Source organism: Myodes glareolus, chromosome 25, assembly GCF_982192425.1.
Source record: "Myodes glareolus chromosome 25, mMyoGla1.1, whole genome shotgun sequence".
Taxonomy (NCBI): Eukaryota; Metazoa; Chordata; class Mammalia; order Rodentia; family Cricetidae; genus Myodes; species Myodes glareolus.
The window spans coordinates 15,375,508-15,393,480 of NC_142050.1; the positions used below are offsets into that span (position 1 = coordinate 15,375,508).

The 17,973-nt window shown below is 41.4% G+C and overlaps 2 protein-coding genes across 6 annotated transcripts; one reads left to right on the top strand and one right to left on the bottom strand.

Moving 5' to 3' along the window:
• Positions 1-453: 453 nt before the first annotated feature.
• On the bottom strand, positions 454-8,493 carry LOC148117833 (uncharacterized). 5 transcript variants are annotated; one of them, XR_015736614.1, is made up of 6 exons: positions 8,191-8,479; positions 7,763-7,859; positions 3,632-3,716; positions 1,720-1,768; positions 751-788; positions 454-624 (listed from the first exon to the last, which is right to left on the bottom strand). XR_015736614.1 is itself a non-coding variant. In XM_087901619.1 (6 exons), the coding sequence occupies exons 1-4, from the start codon at positions 8,250-8,252 to the stop codon at positions 970-972; spliced, it is 321 nt and encodes a 106-aa protein (XP_087757745.1). In that variant the 5' UTR covers positions 8,253-8,493; the 3' UTR covers positions 454-624; positions 751-788; position 969. The 5 variants fall into 5 exon arrangements, 3 of the variants coding, with proteins under 3 accessions (XP_087757745.1, XP_087757743.1, XP_087757744.1); XM_087901619.1 differs by lacking the exon at positions 3,632-3,716 and adding an exon at positions 969-1,096 and having other exon boundaries at positions 7,763-7,845; positions 8,191-8,493; XR_015736613.1 differs by lacking the exon at positions 3,632-3,716 and having other exon boundaries at positions 8,191-8,459.
• Positions 8,494-8,526: 33 nt separating this feature from the next.
• Cav2 (caveolin 2) lies at positions 8,527-15,700 on the top strand. Its single transcript, XM_048448989.3, has 3 exons — positions 8,527-8,750; positions 9,066-9,253; positions 13,561-15,700. The coding sequence occupies exons 1-3, from the start codon at positions 8,601-8,603 to the stop codon at positions 13,709-13,711; spliced, it is 489 nt and encodes a 162-aa protein (XP_048304946.3). The 5' UTR covers positions 8,527-8,600; the 3' UTR covers positions 13,712-15,700.
• Positions 15,701-17,973: the final 2,273 nt, after the last annotated feature.

Below are 17,973 nucleotides of genomic sequence, written 5' to 3' on the forward strand. Positions count from 1 at the left end.
GACCATCAATAAGGAACATATGTAGAAACAACCACAAAGTAATATATCCTGTCACCCCAAACTGGAAACCAGATTTTATCAGCTTTAAAATGGAAAAATCAATTGCTGTTTGCTCATACGATGACAAGCTACATAACAACGAAATGAGATAAAATGAAAGAACCACTCTGATATACAATGCAAACGAGTTTCACAGTCATAGCTTCTGAAATGAACTAAACAAAACAGAAAAGTATGCTGAGTGAAACTATCTGTGTATATAAAATTTTAAGCAGAAAAATATAGTGCACTATGTGAAAGTTTAGGGTTAGACTTCCCTGAGGCGAGGAAGGAGAAGTGACAAAGATGGGCCTGTAATTAGCTCCTAGGATTGGTGACTTCCTAAAATCCAGGTATTACCAACTACTATCGCCTTTGCATAGTGACCTAACCAAAGAAACAGAAAACAGAGAGTTCAGTTTCCAATGAGATTTATTTGAATCAGAACTATAATACAGCAACCAAAAGCCAGTCTATAGCACAATGAAAAGAAAATTATGTAATATTGTAATGCTAAGCCCTGCTGCTCAGACCCCAGACCAAATGTTTTTACTTTGTATGTGTCTTCTGACATATTGCAATAACCTACAAAAAGAAAGAAAGGATACCATAAGACTGAAAACCATTACATATGAAGAACAACTGAGATCAATTGGGTAACTTAGCTACAAAAATGTTTAGCGAGGAGAAACTTGCTGTTTATAAACTAACCTTTATGAAACAGAAGTTGGGCTTTAATACTTCTTTTCCTAGAATAGCAAAGGCAGAATTAAAATAGATGATAGATTAGATAGATAGATAGATAGATAGATAGATAGATAGATAGATAGATACGTATGTACGTACGTACGTACATACATACATACAGAGGCAGATCTTTACATAAGTAGTTGATGAAACACAATAATAACAAAGAAGTTTTAAAAAACCTTATTTTCGTACTAGCTTCTCATTGTCATGATATTCCAGCAGAGTTTTTAAAGGTGCCTGGTAGCAAGGGCATTGGTCTAAGGCTTCTAAGTTCTTCCCAACTCTGAAATGTCGTGAATGGGCCAAACTATGATTGGGAAAAACAAGATCTTAGGAAGAAGCAGAAACTCTCAAGAAGGACAAAGGAGGGAGGAAGGACAAAATTAAACATTCCTATCATGTGAGGCTTTACTTGACTGGTAATAAAGACCGAGAAAATAAATCAGAGCTGAGCAAGGTGGTGTTCACCTTCTTAGTCCCAGCACTCAGTCAGGAGAGGCAGGCGGGTCTCTGTGAGTTTGAGGTCAGCCTAGTCTACATAGTGAGCTTCAGTACAGCCAGAGCTACAGAGAGGAACCCTGTCTCATAAAACAAAACAATTACATTGCAGAGAAATAGGCAAATCTTTTCCAAAATGGTAAAATAATACTCTATTTTTGTCCCAAACATTTAGCTAATTGTGCTCTACTCCTTCAGAAAATACTTTTGCTTTCATAATAAAAGTCTTCAGAGCCTCGGCACTTGAGTAGCCTGCCCTTTACAGCCACATTCTGCAAATTCTACGGCTTCCAAATAAAGCAGTGTGCAGTTTCTCAGGACCACAGTTGTTTTACTCCCCAGGTTTATTTCCAGCGTCCTGTTTATCCAAGAGCTTCCAAGGACAATGGTTTTTAAAGGGGAAAGGACATGCTTTTTCACGGAACTAATTACCTGAGCCAATGCAGACTGATAGTGATGATCAGAATATCATGTTCATTCACTGTTGGGAGAAACGACTCTGTTTAGAAACAATTATTAAACACTCTGCGAAAGTGAAATGACGATATACATACAGATTTTACAGAAACAAATGGTATTCCAATAAGTGCTTTGGTGTTTCTCCCGGAAATTCCTTGATTCTCCAGGAATTTCTCCCTCCTCTCATCCCATCGTTGTCTTCTTAACAAAAAGAAAATACAAATATCTACTAAAATTACTTTGCAATACAATGCCTATACAATTACTAATTGATTACCTAGAGAAACATTACCTTACCCCCACACATAAGTATGTCAATAGTTCTGTTGGTAATATATTGTAATAAAATAACCTCATTTTTATCTCTATTTCTCTCCAATCCTGGAGCCATTTTAAACGAGAGATTAAAGACTTAACAAGCATTTGGAAGAGAGTTTGAGGGTTAACTATGGTTTTGAGTCATACAAAGAATAACTGCAGACACTTATATTTTCTATTTTTGTGCCTCTGTGTGTTACAAAAAAATCTGATTCACAGTTTTATGCCACTAAGGAACAAAAATAGACAAACATATTTTAGAAAGAAATAAATTCTGGAACCAAAATTATTCCCAGATATTTATTGATAGGAAAATCTAATCTAAAATTTTTCCTGCCCAGCCCTTTGGCTGCATCCCAGTCTTTCATTTGCTTTGCAGAGCTGAGTTCCCTTTGCTCTTTGCTCACAGATGATTCTCTCAAGCCGTGAATAAGTCTAATGGACACTCACATGGTACTTTACGAGAGCCAGGTGGAGAGCCCTCTGTGCTTGTGTCCTATTTCTCTACTGAAAATATGTGACGAGGTTACAACTTAAGAGGAACTTTCCTTGCCATTTTTTCTCTTTCTCATCCTTTGAACTTTGGAGGGGGAGGGGACATGTGGAGTGGGGCTGTCCTGTCCTGTCTTGGCTAATGTAAACTAGACATGCAATTTTTACAAATTTGTATTAATTCTAAGGGAAAGCTGAAAATATTTGAGATGGGGAGATGTGTGGATGGCGTGGTGGCTGTGACTGTCAACTTGACAGAATTAAAAATCATCTGGGAGACACACCTCCGGGCATGTGTGTAAGGTATTAATGGGTGAGGTGAGCTTCTGGCAAGCCCCAGAGAGATTATTGAGATTAGGCTAATTAAAGTAGGCAAATCCATCCTAACTGTGGGCAGCACTCTTCCTTAAGTTGATCTTGGGGCATATTTGATCACGGCAAGAGGGGGCGGGGCGTAACCTACATAGAGGAAAACCGCTTGCTGGGCAAGCAGGTGCACTTCAGTTCCCATCCCAGCACCTATACGAAAGCTGAGCATCATCCTATCTTATGACATGCATCAGAAGAACAGGTCTAGAGAGGTAAAGGCAGGTGAATCCTGGGAGCTCATTGGCCAGCCTGTCTAGCCAAAATGTTGAGTTCCAGGTTCACTGAAAGACTTGCTCTCCAAAGAGCAAGATAAAGAGGTATAGAGGACAGTATCAGGCTCCAATCTCTGGCCTCCGTATGTTCACACAGGGGCAAGGGCACCTGCACACACACATGAGTACACCGCATGGATTCTTGCACATGAGTGCACACAGAGAAAGAAAAGGATTATTATCATACAACACAAAGCCTTAAACCTTAGATAAAATCATTGTTTTTGGTCTAAAATAAAATCTCAAATCAAGCACCGGTGGATAGTTATGTGGTTTAAGGCACTTTTTACCTAACATAGCAATCAGAATTCTGTCCCTGGAACCTATGTTGTGGAGAATGAGAACTAAGCTCCTCAGGTTGTCCTCTGACCTCCATATATGGGCTGTGGCATGCACACACAAAATTAATAGATAAATGTGATCAAAGTGTTTACCCTCAAATCAAGAAAACAGCTTCATGCTCCATTGTTAAGACTGGGGAAAGGCAACTGCACAGGGCAGCAAAAGCCAGGATCCCACCTGCACACAGAGGAAATTGCACTTCTTAAAAATATAACTTGAATCTAGTGCTCACTAAAGTTTAATGAGTTCCTATTTCATGTTCCGGAAATATAAACCATTAAAGTCCTATAGACACGTCTTTTTAGTATATACAGTGCTCCAGAAATCAATGAGACACTTAGAAGGCTAAACAGGAACATCCTTTACTTATGGAAAACAGGATAAAATCATGCTAAAATTAATTGCCTTGCATTGTTCTGGATGGGAATAGAATGACCTATCCTATCACCATCAACAGTGAATACAGACTTAGCAAGCAAGCACCCTTTCCCCTGCTGTTTCTAAGAGCCAGGCATTCCCACAGAAAAGGTGCTTCGAACATTCTTGTGTATGACATTTCTGGGGCAGGGGAGGTCCTGTTTGAAACAGATAAAATATCAAGCTGGCACCAATTATAAACAAACTTCTGGGTCTTAATATTAAACCAGAAATTCCTGGTTCACTGATGCATGACTTACTTTACTTGGAGTAGGGAGAAAAAAAAGACAAGCTATATAGAAGAAAAAAATGGGGAAATTTTCATAAAGTATCTGGCACCGCTTCACAAGCGCGATAATTGAAGACCTGCAATGACACAGACTTTTTATCTGATCCAAACTTCAGGCAGGGCCCGGTATATTGTCAGGAGATGGGGAATGATTGGAGGGAGAAGATAAAGTGAGGAAGAGAGGAAAAGATGTGAAAACAAAGTAGAGACCTATTTGAATAATTGCATATTCAAAGCCCACTGTTCCATGACGGGATCAGCTCAAACAAGATGCAACACTTTCTCCAAACTTCTCAAGTTTTGTCCTTGTGACCGTGGGACACTGATCAGCAGGTGCCTCATTGTTTTTCTAACAAGGACACAGATTCCTTAATTAAAGTTACCTAAAACTTGGGGAAATTATTCAATCGGTGGGATTTGCCAAAGATCCCTGAGTTTCATGTAGTCTTAAGATGAAATATAAAGGATCAAGACGTCCCCCAATCCGTGATTTTCCAGATATAGTCATCTAAACGAGCCAAGCCATTGTGAGGAAAATATACGAGGCCTGGCAAACAGACAAAATTTGAACGTTGTTTATTAGGGGTCTCTTGATGGGATTACACATTCTAATTGCATTGGAATTTAGATAACTGATTAGTTAAAGAACAGACAAAATCCTTAAGTTTAGCTTTCTTCCTTCCTTCTTCTGTCCTCCCCTTTCATTTCTTTCCTTCTCTTTCCCTTTCTTTCTTTCTTTCTTTCTTTCTTTCTTTCTTCCTTCATTTCTTCCTTCTTTTGTTCTTTGCTTCTCTTTCTCAAGGCAGGGTTTCTTTGTGTAGCCCTGGCTGTCCTGGAACTCACTCTATAGACCAGACTGGCCTTGAACTCACAGAGATCTGCCTGCCTCTGCCCCCCCCCCCCAGTGTGGAGTTTAAAGGTGTGCTTCACCACTGTCCAGCTGCAAGCTTAAATATATGTATGTATGTATGTATATATATAATCTTGGACTTAATTTTTTTTGTAGACATGAGGCTGTTTCACAATTTAAAAAAAAATAGGGTCTCTGATAAATTATTAGTATAATTTCCAGCTTTGTCTTAGCCATGGCCTTGCTAATGCACTGAAGGGCCTGCATTTCTCCCCATTTGTGTGACATTACTCACTACTGTCGAATTTCGAGGCTCCCAGACCCAGGAAGGCGGGGAAAGTTGACTTGGGTCCTCAGGGAATGTTTAGCAATGCCTGGAAACATCTGGGGTTGTCGTGGCTGGACAGCAGCATCTACAGCTAGTGGGGCAGAAGCCAGGGGTGGATAAACATTACAGGTCCTGGGGCAAGCCCTCATAGCACAGGATGGTTTGGCAGAACCTGCCAAGAACGTCGAGGCCGAGCAAACCTCCTCTAATCCACATGCTGTAATTATCTTGAGATTCTGTTAATAACAACCAACTCCTTGAATACCCAATGGTTATAGCTGTATGTGGGCAATACAGGCCATCAGAAGACAGATTTGTGATCTGAGGGGAAAACTGAAGGCGAAAATTGACTTTATTCGTATGAATTTTTACAAACACATTCGAATAAGCCATTCAAAGAACTTTCTTAGACAATGGGATGAGAAAATGCAGGGAGGAAATCCTACTCAGAAATCCTGACCAATGACTTGGTTGGACTCCGCCATTACTTTAATGTGTCCTCTAAAGCTCCATCTTACTGGAAGCCAGAAAAGGAAGGCACCAGCATGGGTTTAATATGAAGCTTTGTGTCCTCTTCCTTATAGCGGATATGTTTTTGAGGCCGCTGGAGGGTAACCAGCACTCTAGATGACACAATTGTGAACGCAGATACTTAGCTCCGAGGCGGCTCCTTTACTTTTTTATTTCTTGGAAAAATCTATGGAGAGTAGCAAGGGTAGGATGATCTATGCTGTGGGAATCGTGCTGGTTTAATCCCCTTGAGGACCATGATAGCTGCCATGGTCTAAGAATAATCCAGTAGGATAAGTAAAATCATTTTTAAAGCAATGCTTCAAAAAAAACCTCAATGAATGAAAATAGTGACATGGGCAAGAATGTCATTAAAATAAGAAAATGAGAGTGTCATCCAGTTCCAACCAGTGGTGAGGGAAATAGTCAATAGGTCAGCAGGTGAGTCTTCGTGTTCTCTTCAATTCTTTATGGCATCCACCAAATCTAGACAACTTCTGTTTTTAGTTTCCGCTTCAGAACGTCCTTTTCTAAAAATAAACACCCCTAATTTTACAAACGAATCTGTAGCTGAAACCGTCCAATCAAGGGCATATTGATTTCACCTCTTAAGGGCCTCCTGTCTCTACTGCCTGGAAAATTCAGCAGCTATTGGCAGCGGTTCTGCCGCTTGGCCTACTGACTGCACTGAAAATGTGCAGGTACTCCGAAGACTCGGAAGGGATGAAGCCTGCCATGCAGCCGTCACCTGGACTGCAGCCATGTGGTTTTCTTCTCTTCGTGGGAGATCTTACAGCTTTGAGGAAATGCAAGCTTTAGGAAAGATCAATTGGATGTAAACTATCTCTTCCATATCCTGGTAATCAACATGGTGGCATCCCCTGCAGAATCCTGCCTTCCTGAGGCAGCAATCATAATAGTGATTCTCAACCTTCCTAACGCTGTGACCCTTTAATACAGTCCTTGGTGTTGGGGTGACCCCCCAACCATAAAATTATTTTGGTTGCTACTTCATAACTTTAATTTTGCTACTGTAATAAATCTGCATAAATAAAACTGTAATGTAAATATCTGTGTTTTCTGATGGTCTTAGGAGACCCCCATGAAAGGGTTATGACTCAAAAGATATGAAACCCTAAGCTAGGCCCTACCCAGTTCTCAGAAGTCAGCCTGTTCGAATGAATGCAGGAGAGTGAAGTGCTGAAAAAAAAAAACCCTTAGTGTAAGGCCTAAGTCATCCCTTTCCATTCAAAAGAAGTTAACAAAACCAGGACACTCACATACAAATGCCAGGGTAGACTGAGGCTCCAGTAAGAGGACTACATGACCGGGTGGGGGAGGGGCCTCCAGGTCCTGGGACTCAACCCTGCCACATCCTGCACTGTTGCCACACTGCCCTCTGCACACTGAAGACACTTTTTATTTAACTATAAGAATATATAACTATAGAATTTTAGCTCCAAAGTATGTTCCCCGTTCAGCTCCTGTCTTTTATTGCTATCGTTGTTTTTTGGTTTGCTTTGTTTTTATAATTTTCATTATTCCCCAAGTAAAGTTTTCTTTTCCCAAAGAACCCTTCGAATCCAGTTCCTACACTGATTTGCAATGTGCAGCTGGCTCTAAAACCTACTGTGCATGGCGTTGCTTACTCTTTGGGACTGCCTCTTGGGCCCTGGGCAAGCTGCAAGCATTATCCATTCTCAAACTAGAGTCACGAAATTCCTGTTACCAGCAAGCAAATGTCTGAGTTTACCTGCCGGTAAACCCTTTATGCCAACTCCTCCCTTCTGAAGCTCCTCAGAGAATGATCGGCAGACTCCCCTACATACCGTGGCATGGTTTTATGCTTCTGTTTTCGCTGCTCCTCTGAGAGTATTGCAGAATTCGTCTGCATATTAGCAGTTCCTGAAATCTTTGAACAAAATCCTGAGTTAAGGAAAAATCAAGAGTTAGTTGTCGTTTGGAGGTAAAGGAGCAGACTTCTCCTTGGGCTATGACGGTGCAAACTTCTAGAACATAAGTCTCACATACCCAATTCTGGGAAAACTGAAGGGCTGGGTGCATCCCCTGTCAATCACTGTGCTTGGCTTCTAGCCTCACTAAGCAGCAGTAATGCTGATTGGATGCCTATGGTGAGTTAGGGCCCAAGTAAAAGTTTAACATGAATTAACATCTTATTCTCTCAAGATAGCTCTGAGGAGCAAGTGCCAAAGACATAAAGCAACAGGCAATGAACATAGGCTTTCCTATTTCTTACCTCCCAAGTACTTCGAGACCTCGCTCCAGTACACACATCTCCCTGGCCAAATTGCCTGCCATTAAGCACCCAGGTCTGAACTGCTAGCCAGGGAGGCCCGCTTTGCCCAGCTCCACCGAGCCAGGAGCGTGACTCATCGGGCCGCTTCCCCGAGCTCCTTCGGGCTCTGGCAAGCAACTAGAGAGGTGCCTGCCCTCCCACCCAGAGTCTCCGGCGGGGCGGGGTGGGGCTCGGCCAGCCAAGGCCGGGAGCGGGAACCGGCAGCGGGAAGCGGCCACCGCCCGGGCAGCGCGACCTAGGCGAGGGGAGGCGAGGCGAGCGGGGCGGGGCTGGGCGCCACTGGAAGGGGTGGCGGCGCTGTCCGGGAACGGACCGACCCGAACCGCTCTCGCAGAGCAGCGCCAGCCGCAATGGGGCTGGAGACCGAGAAGGCCGATGTGCAGCTCTTCATGGCCGACGACGCCTACAGCCACCACAGTGGTGTCGACTACGTAGATCCCGAGAAGTACGTGGACTCGAGTCACGACCGGGATCCCCACCGGCTCAATTCCCATCTCAAGGTGAGTTTCAGCCTGGCCTTCACCTAGGCAGGAGGCTGCTGTGGGTCCCGAAGTCTCTGTAGGAGGATGCCCCTTCAAGTCCTCCCCAACAGTGGCCACTGGTCCTATTGGCACCCTGTTGACCCAGACACACAACCCTTAGTCTCCCTGCACAGTCAGGAATGTTGCCCCAATTCCTGTGTTCCCATGGTCACCCTAGAAAACGCTGGGAATAGTCTATCGGTCTTGCCTGAAGACTTTCCCTGTTTATAGACTCCCCCAACCCCTCCAGACAGGCTGGGTGACAGCATGGACCCCTGTGTCTTGTCTCTGCAGCTAGGTTTCGAAGATCTAATTGCAGAGCCTGAGAATACACACTCCTTCGACAAAGTGTGGATCTGCAGCCATGCCCTCTTTGAAGTCAGCAAATACGTGATCTACAAGTTCCTGACCGTGTTTCTGGCCATCCCCTTGGCCTTCATTACAGGGATCCTGTTTGCTACCCTCAGCTGTTTGCACATCTGGTGAGATGGGACCCAGGGGTGGATCTGCCCTCTAAAGCATACTGATGTTTTTACCACCTGCTCACTAGTCTTCCTATTTCCCAGGCCGGGTTGCAGAGAGAATGCTTGCATTGGTTCCCAAGCAGTAGCAAGACCCAAGGAAGCTTGAAGGGCAGAGTGCTTTCTTTAGAATAATAATGGTCCTTTAGAATAATAGTTGAGGGTTTAAACAGAAGGAAGCAAGGGCCTCTTTCCCGGGTGTGATTTTTCCTTCCCTGCAGAAGACAGGGCTGAGTGCGGAGGTGGGGGCTGGAAGGCTGCTTCCTGCCCCAGGCTGCGCTCTCAAGGCCCTGTTGTGACTTGTGCCTGTGGTTCTGGGCAGGTTCTTTCTTTCATTGCCTCTTATTCAGTCACCATCTGTGCTTGGGCAAAACAAGCGCCATCTCAGAGCAGAACTCCACCGCCAGTCTGACCAAGCAAGAACGACAGGCTTTGGCAAACAGTGCTGTGGAGGGTGCCCACTCAGGTTTTGCCTTTGGTAAATGGTAGTAAGGGAACCAGGTGAGCTAGGAGGTGTGGACAGCGATGGCGTGTCACACCCACCACGGGTGAATGGAAGCTCAGAGTATGCAACGATAAAATAAGGCCATTATATTATCGCTTCACCTGTGATGTGCAGATGAATAGGACATCTAGTTACCAGAAAAAGAAATCTGGAAACATTGGAAATGCGTCATAAAATGTATAGAGCATTTTTAAGCGTTCAAACTTTTCTTAAGGGGGAAAAAACACATTTCTTTGAGAAATGTCCACTTTATTCAAAGAATCATTCCCAGTGTCACCATAGTTCTCGGGTTGGCTCCTCAAGATGGACCTGTGACATGTGTAATCAGAGATGCCACCGTCTAGTTCATCACTTTATATGACATTGCCACACGCTAATGTAGTCTTGGTGCTCAGTGTTAGAACCCTCCAATCCATCCCTTCTTTCAGCCTCTAGCTAAATGCAGCTACTGTTAGCCAGCCTGTTCTGCACACTGAGTCTATTATGTGTTCTGTCTTGCCGAACACGTGCACCGAATTTTCTTGAGCTTGCCCCCTGTGAGGGGGGTTTTAGATACAGACATGAATGGTGAGAAAGTACCACTGAACAGCAATGGGAGACTGGAAAAGGAGGGTTACTTCGTTCATTTATGATAAACATAAATCCAGATGACCAAAGGGTCAACAAAGAACACCGATGCAATCACCTGAGATTGTAAGCAGTCATACCGAAAGTGCCATAGATGGCCAGAGGAACCGTCTGCCTCTGTGTGTGTACAGACCCACAGAAGCCAGATGTACAGATCTCTCATCTCTGACATTCGTACATGTGGCTTTTTCACATGCCTAAATCAACATACGCAACTGGACGTTCCTAATGAACTGAAGCCGCCAATGACATGTCTAAGCCAGTTTTGCTATGTCTTCCCACCCCTCCTTGCTAAGAATTGGAAAAAAAGGGAATTTTTCCTTTGCTAAACGGTGGAAAGACAATAGCAATACTACAGTGACCCAAATGAGGCTTTTTCTCCACCTGGCTTTCCCGGAGTGGGCGGAGTTTTGCATTTGGCATCCGCTGCTGACTCATCAGCCCACCTTCCCTTTAGCCACATTCTATGTATTATTTAACCTCAGCTTGTTTTTCAAATTGCATTCATGTGGGACATTAATATTTAACTGTCACCTAGCTGTCATCCGGGAGCTGTGCATCTATGCTTAGATGTTACTTTGTGCCTTGATGGAACATATTTTATCATTAATGGATTACATCCCCCTGACAGATTAGCCAAATCAATGGGAAGCATTGTTAAAGAGTAGACTCATGTGAGCAAGACTGGGGTTTGTTTGGTTTTTTTTCTTTTTCAGTTGTTTATTTTATATTTTTTTAAACATGGGATTGTTCATTGTTTAACCAAAGAAGAGGAAATAAAAAAGGGACTTTTAACCAGTCACAATATCACCACACATCTGATTTTAGATTTTTGCCTTGACTGTGGTTATTGTTTGGGGAGGCGTTTGGTTGGTGGTTTGTTATTGTTTTGTTTGGGTGTGAGCACAGAGGCTCACCATGTTGCCCAGGTGGGCCTTGAACTCCTGAACTCAAGGAATCCTTGTGCCTTAGCCTCTCTAGTAGACAGAACCCCAACTATTCACCACTACAGGTAGATTTTGGATTCTTTGCCCAAACACGTAACAAAAATTGAAATATAAAAATTGAGTTATATTGGATCTTCAGCCAAAAGTTCAGATCTTTAGGACTTGTGGGATCATTCTGTTTGATGCCTCGGTCAGATCCACTCACCATTTGGCAAATAAGCGAATAAATAAAGAAGCCAATAAATAAATGAACCATAATCAAAGAAATGTGGCTGGGGCATCTATCCTCCTACTTTCCTGGGACACAAGGCAAACGGGTGTCCAGTTGCTGTAAACACAGTGCTCAGCGTCTCATTCTGGGTGTTTTCGGCACACACATGGCTGTGCTAGCACAATCTTTAAGATACTGCAGTAGAAAAACAGCTGGCACTCCCTGATCTCAGGCTTTTTACCCAATGGCGGTGCACAGATCTGTAGATTATGGTGTTTGCATGAGAAGCATTTGGTTGGCGATGTCGGGCATTTGTCATCAGTCTAAACTGTGTGTAGTTGTACAAAATTAATGGTTCACACTGTTGAGAAAACTCCAATTCTATATCCAAGGATTGGTGAGCGCTCTGACACAAAGAGAGGATAACTTGAAGAAAATAAAATGTGTCAGTCATATCCAATGATGAAATCTTCCAACATGGCAACTGGAATTTGTTGAATCAAAAACGTTGAAGTCCCTTTTAGAGGCCAGAGATATAAGGGCTGTGAAGATAGAGAAGGATTAGCTTAAGGAAGAGCACAATTGATTCAGAATCAAGTGGACTTTTTTAAACAAACTTTAAGACATAAACTTCAGGCTTCTATTAATTTGAGGCTAATTTTGTTAAATTATTTTCACTATATATTCTGACTTAACATAGGTCTGTCTATTATTATTTGTAATGTGACAGCATCATGTGGACATGTTAGGGACATGCAATAAGGCTTAGCCCTGATAACTGGTTCTGTAAGATTTCCAGTCTCTTTTTAATATGAGGCAGTGTGCGGAAGTGACAGCCAGTGAGAAGCGTGATGCGGAGTATGAAGTGAATAGTTGTTAGCTTTTCGTCACGTGTTTAGTTCTAAAGCACCCATAATTAATTTTCTTATAAAATTGTTTCAAATATTTAGCCATTGGAACAAAACATCACATAAATATGGTCTATGTAGATGGGCAGTAGGAATAATTCAGCGTTCTAAAAATATACCCATCAAACACACAATCGCTGGGCCGTTGAGTGCAATGTAACAAGTCTTTAGTTGAGTCCCATTTTAAGAACAAACCAAGAAAATGGACCTCAGTCTCAGCTCTCCAGCCATGTACTAGTAAAGAACCTCTCCGGTGCCCAAAGTTCACAATTCTTTCCTGCTCACAGGAAACACTATTCAGAGGATTACACAAAATAGTCACCTGGATGATAGAAGGATAGAAAAAGTATCAAAAGAAAAACTATACAAAAGTGTGGGAATGCGTCGTTTTCTCTCTGAACTGCACCACACAGCCCTTGTTGGTGAGTGTAATTCCTATGAAAATAACAATATGAAGCCATTAATGGCATAGTGATGATAGTAACATGAAGCTACAGAAAATACTAAATGCATTTCCATTCAAATCTTAGTGAAAAGTGAAGGTCAGTGTATGTTCTAGAAGGAAAAGCAGAAATTTCAGTATCTACTTACCAGCTCTTTGATAAATTTGAAAATGATGAGATTTGTTTCAGTACACTAGAAACAGGAGACGCCCACCCAGCCTGGCTAAGAGGGGAGGCAAAGAGAGAGGCCACAGGAAAGGCAGGCAGGAAGTAGAAACTCTCAGAGAAACAGGAAGTGCTAGCAGGTTAATCTTTAGAAGCAGAGGTCTGGCAGAGAAATAAACTGCCTTGTTTATTTTTGTTTTACCGTGTCCACTAGCGTTCAACCAGCCGAAAGAATATTAACATTTATCATCTATGTGCCTGTTTATTTTTTAAACAGCTTACCTCTTGCACCTCTTATCACTCTGGCCATTGTTCATTTGTTTATTTTGAACTGTTGAACCATATTCAAGTACGTTAAGTCATTCTGATATTTGTTCATGTGTGTGTGCCAGTCCCCTTGGTAACAGTAACTGCTGGTGGTAACGCTAACAATGCTTATGTTTCCCTCTTCCCCCATGCCAGGATCCTAATGCCTTTTGTGAAGACCTGCCTAATGGTCCTGCCTTCCGTGCAGACCATATGGAAGAGTGTGACAGATGTTGTCATTGGTCCATTGTGTACAAGCATAGGACGCTGTTTCTCGTCTGTCAGCATGCAGCTGAGCCACGACTGACAGCTTGGAGCCCGGGCCCAGACGTGTGGACGCTGTACTACTTGTTGATGTAGCATTAAACGCTACTGCTCCGCTCACTTCCCAGTTGTTAGAGTCAAGAAGACTGTCAGGATGGGACCCGTGTTCAGAAATGTTCACTGACAGATCTTAACAAATAATGATTTCCCCACCATAAGCCAAGGATTTCCTATCTAATTTTATACCAGTATTAGCAACACTCAGTGTAGGGGCAGACAGTGTTTGCTTTTACAGGAAACATACATTTGTGGTGATGACGTGATAATGTTCAAGGGGCAGTTTCCACAAGCACTGCAGTCATTTTGTGCGTAACTGCTCATAAAAGTATGGGATTTCTTAGTTTCTTTTACTCAAGGAGTAAAGCTTTTAAAATTATTTTTACAGCTGTCATCAAAAGGCTAGCTAGAGGTAATATATACAAACATTCTAGAAACTTCATGCAGCAGGGTAATCTTTAGAAACGCATATACCTATGATAATAACTATCAACTATAATAAGACAAATAAATGTGAAACGTGTTCCTCTGAGATATTAGCCTGTAAGCCTATTTAACAAGATGTTTCATTTTGCTGTATATTTTTGTACCTAATACAAGTGTTACTCTAATTCAATTGCTTTAGAATGTTTTTAATATATTTGCCATCTTGTTGATCTCATATATAAATTAAGCATCACTACTGTTGGGTAACTTTCTTTGTAAGATTTATGCTGTCACATATGAGAATTGTTGTAACTTCTTTGGAATTCAATGTAAAATGGACGGTCTGGATTTCCTGTCTCTCCTTCCCCCCAAAATGTTTTCTGGACGTAAGACATGTAGTGGCTTTTGTTTACTAGACTTTTTACTCCCATACAGTTAGGAGTTTAATATGCATTCTACATTCCTATGAACGCTTCAGTTACTTCCTAGTAATTCTGGTGCTAGTTAATAATATTTTTATGACAAAGGCTATCTTTAACACCTAAGTACAATTTTCGCTACAGTGGCTCATGTAGAGAAACTTATAGCAGAATTAACAATTGTGAGGGTTTATAATACTAAAGTACATGTGTAAATTAAAAAAATGACAGTTAAAAGTTTTCAAGATGTCATCTGGTATGAATTTTGTGACCTATAAAACATTATCCTACAATTTTTCAATTGCAGAGCCCTAATTGAGTATATTCTCGCTATATGCTTTATGAAATTGGCATGTAAAAAATTTCTGCATTATAATTACTATAAATTTTTAAATTTGAGAATTATTATCAAGACCTGAATTACCATTTGCTTAAATATCCTCTTGCTTAAATATCTCTTGGTGTCAAATATTCATTCAATGAAAATTACTAAAAATGTTTTAAGATTTCCAAATCTGATCAGTATTGTGTATGGGTGATTGAATTGGAATTCTACTGCAACCTAGATCAAAAGACCATGTCGAGGAACTAAATTTTAAAGGTCATATATTTTTGAAGGTAGTCACAAAAGGAACATTTTAAAGGTCCTCAGAAGAGAAGTCATAGCCTGGTAACAGCCTCAAAGTGTTGCCACTAACATGACTATGGAGATTGTATCATACTGTTTTCAAAAGTCAGTCTCATGGTTTCATATTATGTTTTGTAATTTGAGATTTAAACGTTTAGACATATTGAACAGCCAAAAAACTGATAATAAAATACCAATTTAATAAATTATAAGCTTCAACCTTTTAAAATAGTTTTGGCATATTTTGAAGACAATTATGTATAATTATACACCAAAACCTTTCATTTCTAATATATATGATTTCCTTTTCCTAAATACTAGCCATCATTTTCAAGTGAACTTTTATTAAAACTTTTCATGAATCATTTTGTATCAAAAACTCAAATTATGGATAAATCAAATCAAAGTTAAGTATGTAAATATGTTGGTTCTTTTATCTGGGGCAGTTGGAATTCAGAGACGAAAATTTTTCTCATTATCTAAAATAAACATCTAAAAAACAGGGAATGAGTTCATTGGTTTTATTATATTTTGTCTTTCTGCTGCTTACTTCATACATCTGAAACTGAAGAATAAGAACCTTTACAAATTCAGTCCAACACATTAAGACCTCCGATAACAAGAACGTGAGTTACTGTTCCAAGATGTGTCTGTTGGGAGGAGGAGATGGGTAAACGGTTAAAGTGCTGGCCATGGAAACAGAAGGACTAGAATTGGGATTCCTCAGAACCCACAAAGAAGGCAGGTGGGCTTGGCAGCCCATCTTCTGATCCATCTCTGCAAAGACAGAGATGGGACCCTCAGAGCCAGCTGGCAGCCTAACCTTGCCCACAAGTTCTGAGTTCAATGGAGAAACCCTGCTTTAGTGGACGAGGTGGAGAAAGACTTCCAATACCAAATCTCGGGCCTCTGCACCCATATGTATGCATGCACGCCACACACACAAGCCGGAGCATATGAGAGAATGTGTACACACACCACATGAGGAAAAAGAATGTTTCCTTTTCTGCCACCTGATGAATAATATGCAGTGGCTTGCTCACAAGCCAGTCACCCTTAATCTTTGTAAAGTCTCATTTTACTAATCCTAAATAAACTACTGTCTCCATTCCTAACTCTTAAATGCAAAAGTAATGACAATATAAATCACATATTAAAATACCTTGAATCCCAAAGTCAGATTTATCCAAAATTATTTTTGGAAAGTAAGTATGTGAAGAATAATTGCTGATATTGGCACAGACCTTCTTGTGGTCAATTAATGTGATAATAAATCAGATATTTGGCTTTTAAAAATGTTCTCTATGGATTGAAAGAACTTTTAAAAACCATCTTTTTAATAGTCGTCTAAATCCCACTAACTTATTTCCAAGTCTTTCTTAGGAAGTCGCTGCCTGCAGGAAAAGACCCCTGCCCTAGCCCTCAGCACCACCATGACTCCTTTGGTTCACCTCCTGCAAATGGCTTAGCTTCTGTGTCTTAAATGATTTATCTGTAATGAAAAGATCGAATTAAATGGTCTTTTTAATTAAATGTGGAGCTCCATATCCCACTGTTTCCTGTAACAGCAAGATTTGGGTCTGTCTCTTCTTACACATCTAGCAGTTTAGTCCAGAAACATGAATAATAATAATGAAAATAAAGAAATATAGCTCTTGTCAATCATTCAGTTGGGATACTAAATATAAATCCATGGGTATGCTTTTCACTCTCCCACTGATTGTAGGAGTCCTTTTGTAACTTTGGCCCTTTATGACAGAAATTCCTAGATTCTTATGACCTCTAATGCTATTATTCTATTCCTTGAATTAACATGTTATCATATATTTTAATGAATTCAGATTAATTTGAACAACAATATCAATGATTTATCAATGCATTTTAAATGGTCCCCAAGAGGCTTGTGTCCAGAAGGCTTGGTCACCTGCTTGTGGTGCTATTGTGAGCTGGTAGAATCTTTAGGCGTCTGGGTCTAGACAAAACAAGTCATATCCTTGGAAGTGTGGCATGGAAGAGGACATTGGGATCTGAGAAAGATCTTCCTGTCCTTTCCTTTAGCTTCCTGCTTGCCAAGAAGTGATCAGTTTACTCTACCATAAGTGTTACCCTTCAGTACAGCCCAAAGGAAACAGGGTCAAGCAATTGAAGCGTCTCAAAGAAAATATGAACCCCAAATAGTCCTCTCCATCTCAAAGTTATCCCAGCTGTTTGCCACAGCAATGGAAGCTGATTGAGAACCACCCATCCCCCACCCCCATCATCATCGCCACCATCAGCCCAGATGTCCACCAGAGCCTCCCAGCTGTCCTCCCCCCTGCTTCAATCTCTTCTCCACTCTGTGGAGATCCCAGGATTATGGCAGCACCCAGTGCATTCAGGCAACGTTTTCTGAACGAATAACTAGGCGATAAATACCTGAGGAGAATCTGGGGTGCCTGGAGAATGAGGAGTAAGAGTCACATTTCAACCTCCCTTTTCATTTACAAAAGGAGTGTGAAACAGACCGATTTTGGTAAAAGTTTCCTAGTTGGCTTTTAGTGCTCATAAACCACTAAGGGAAAACTAAGCCTTATGTAAGGCATGTGAGCTGCAGACTTTCCTTTGGGCCAACACCAGTCATGCTGGTTTCTCTACTCACTGGCATGACAAAAACCCCTGGCAAATACACCTTCATGAAGGGATTATCTTTACTTGTGCTTTAGGAAGGGAAATGTTTGGTCAGAGTGATAAAGGTGTGGAAGAAGAAAGTGAGGTACTAGGCCCTATTTGCAGTCA

Excerpts from the sequence above, each read along its gene's own strand:
- LOC148117833 (XM_087901617.1), bottom strand. The coding sequence starts at position 8,252 with ATGGCAGGCAATTTGGCCAGGGAGATGTGTGTACTGGAGCGAGGTCTC. Across the intron at positions 1,769-7,762 it reads AAGCATAAAACCATGCCACG|TGAATGAACATGATATTCTG; the intron begins GTATGTAGGGGA and ends TTCTCCCAACAG. Across the intron at positions 625-750 it reads CCAACTTCTGTTTCATAAAG|GTTATTGCAATATGTCAGAA; the intron begins GTTAGTTTATAA and ends TTCTTTTTGTAG.
- Cav2 (XM_048448989.3), top strand. The coding sequence starts at position 8,601 with ATGGGGCTGGAGACCGAGAAGGCCGATGTGCAGCTCTTCATGGCCGAC. Across the intron at positions 8,751-9,065 it reads GGCTCAATTCCCATCTCAAG|CTAGGTTTCGAAGATCTAAT; the intron begins GTGAGTTTCAGC and ends TTGTCTCTGCAG. Across the intron at positions 9,254-13,560 it reads CTCAGCTGTTTGCACATCTG|GATCCTAATGCCTTTTGTGA; the intron begins GTGAGATGGGAC and ends CCCCCATGCCAG.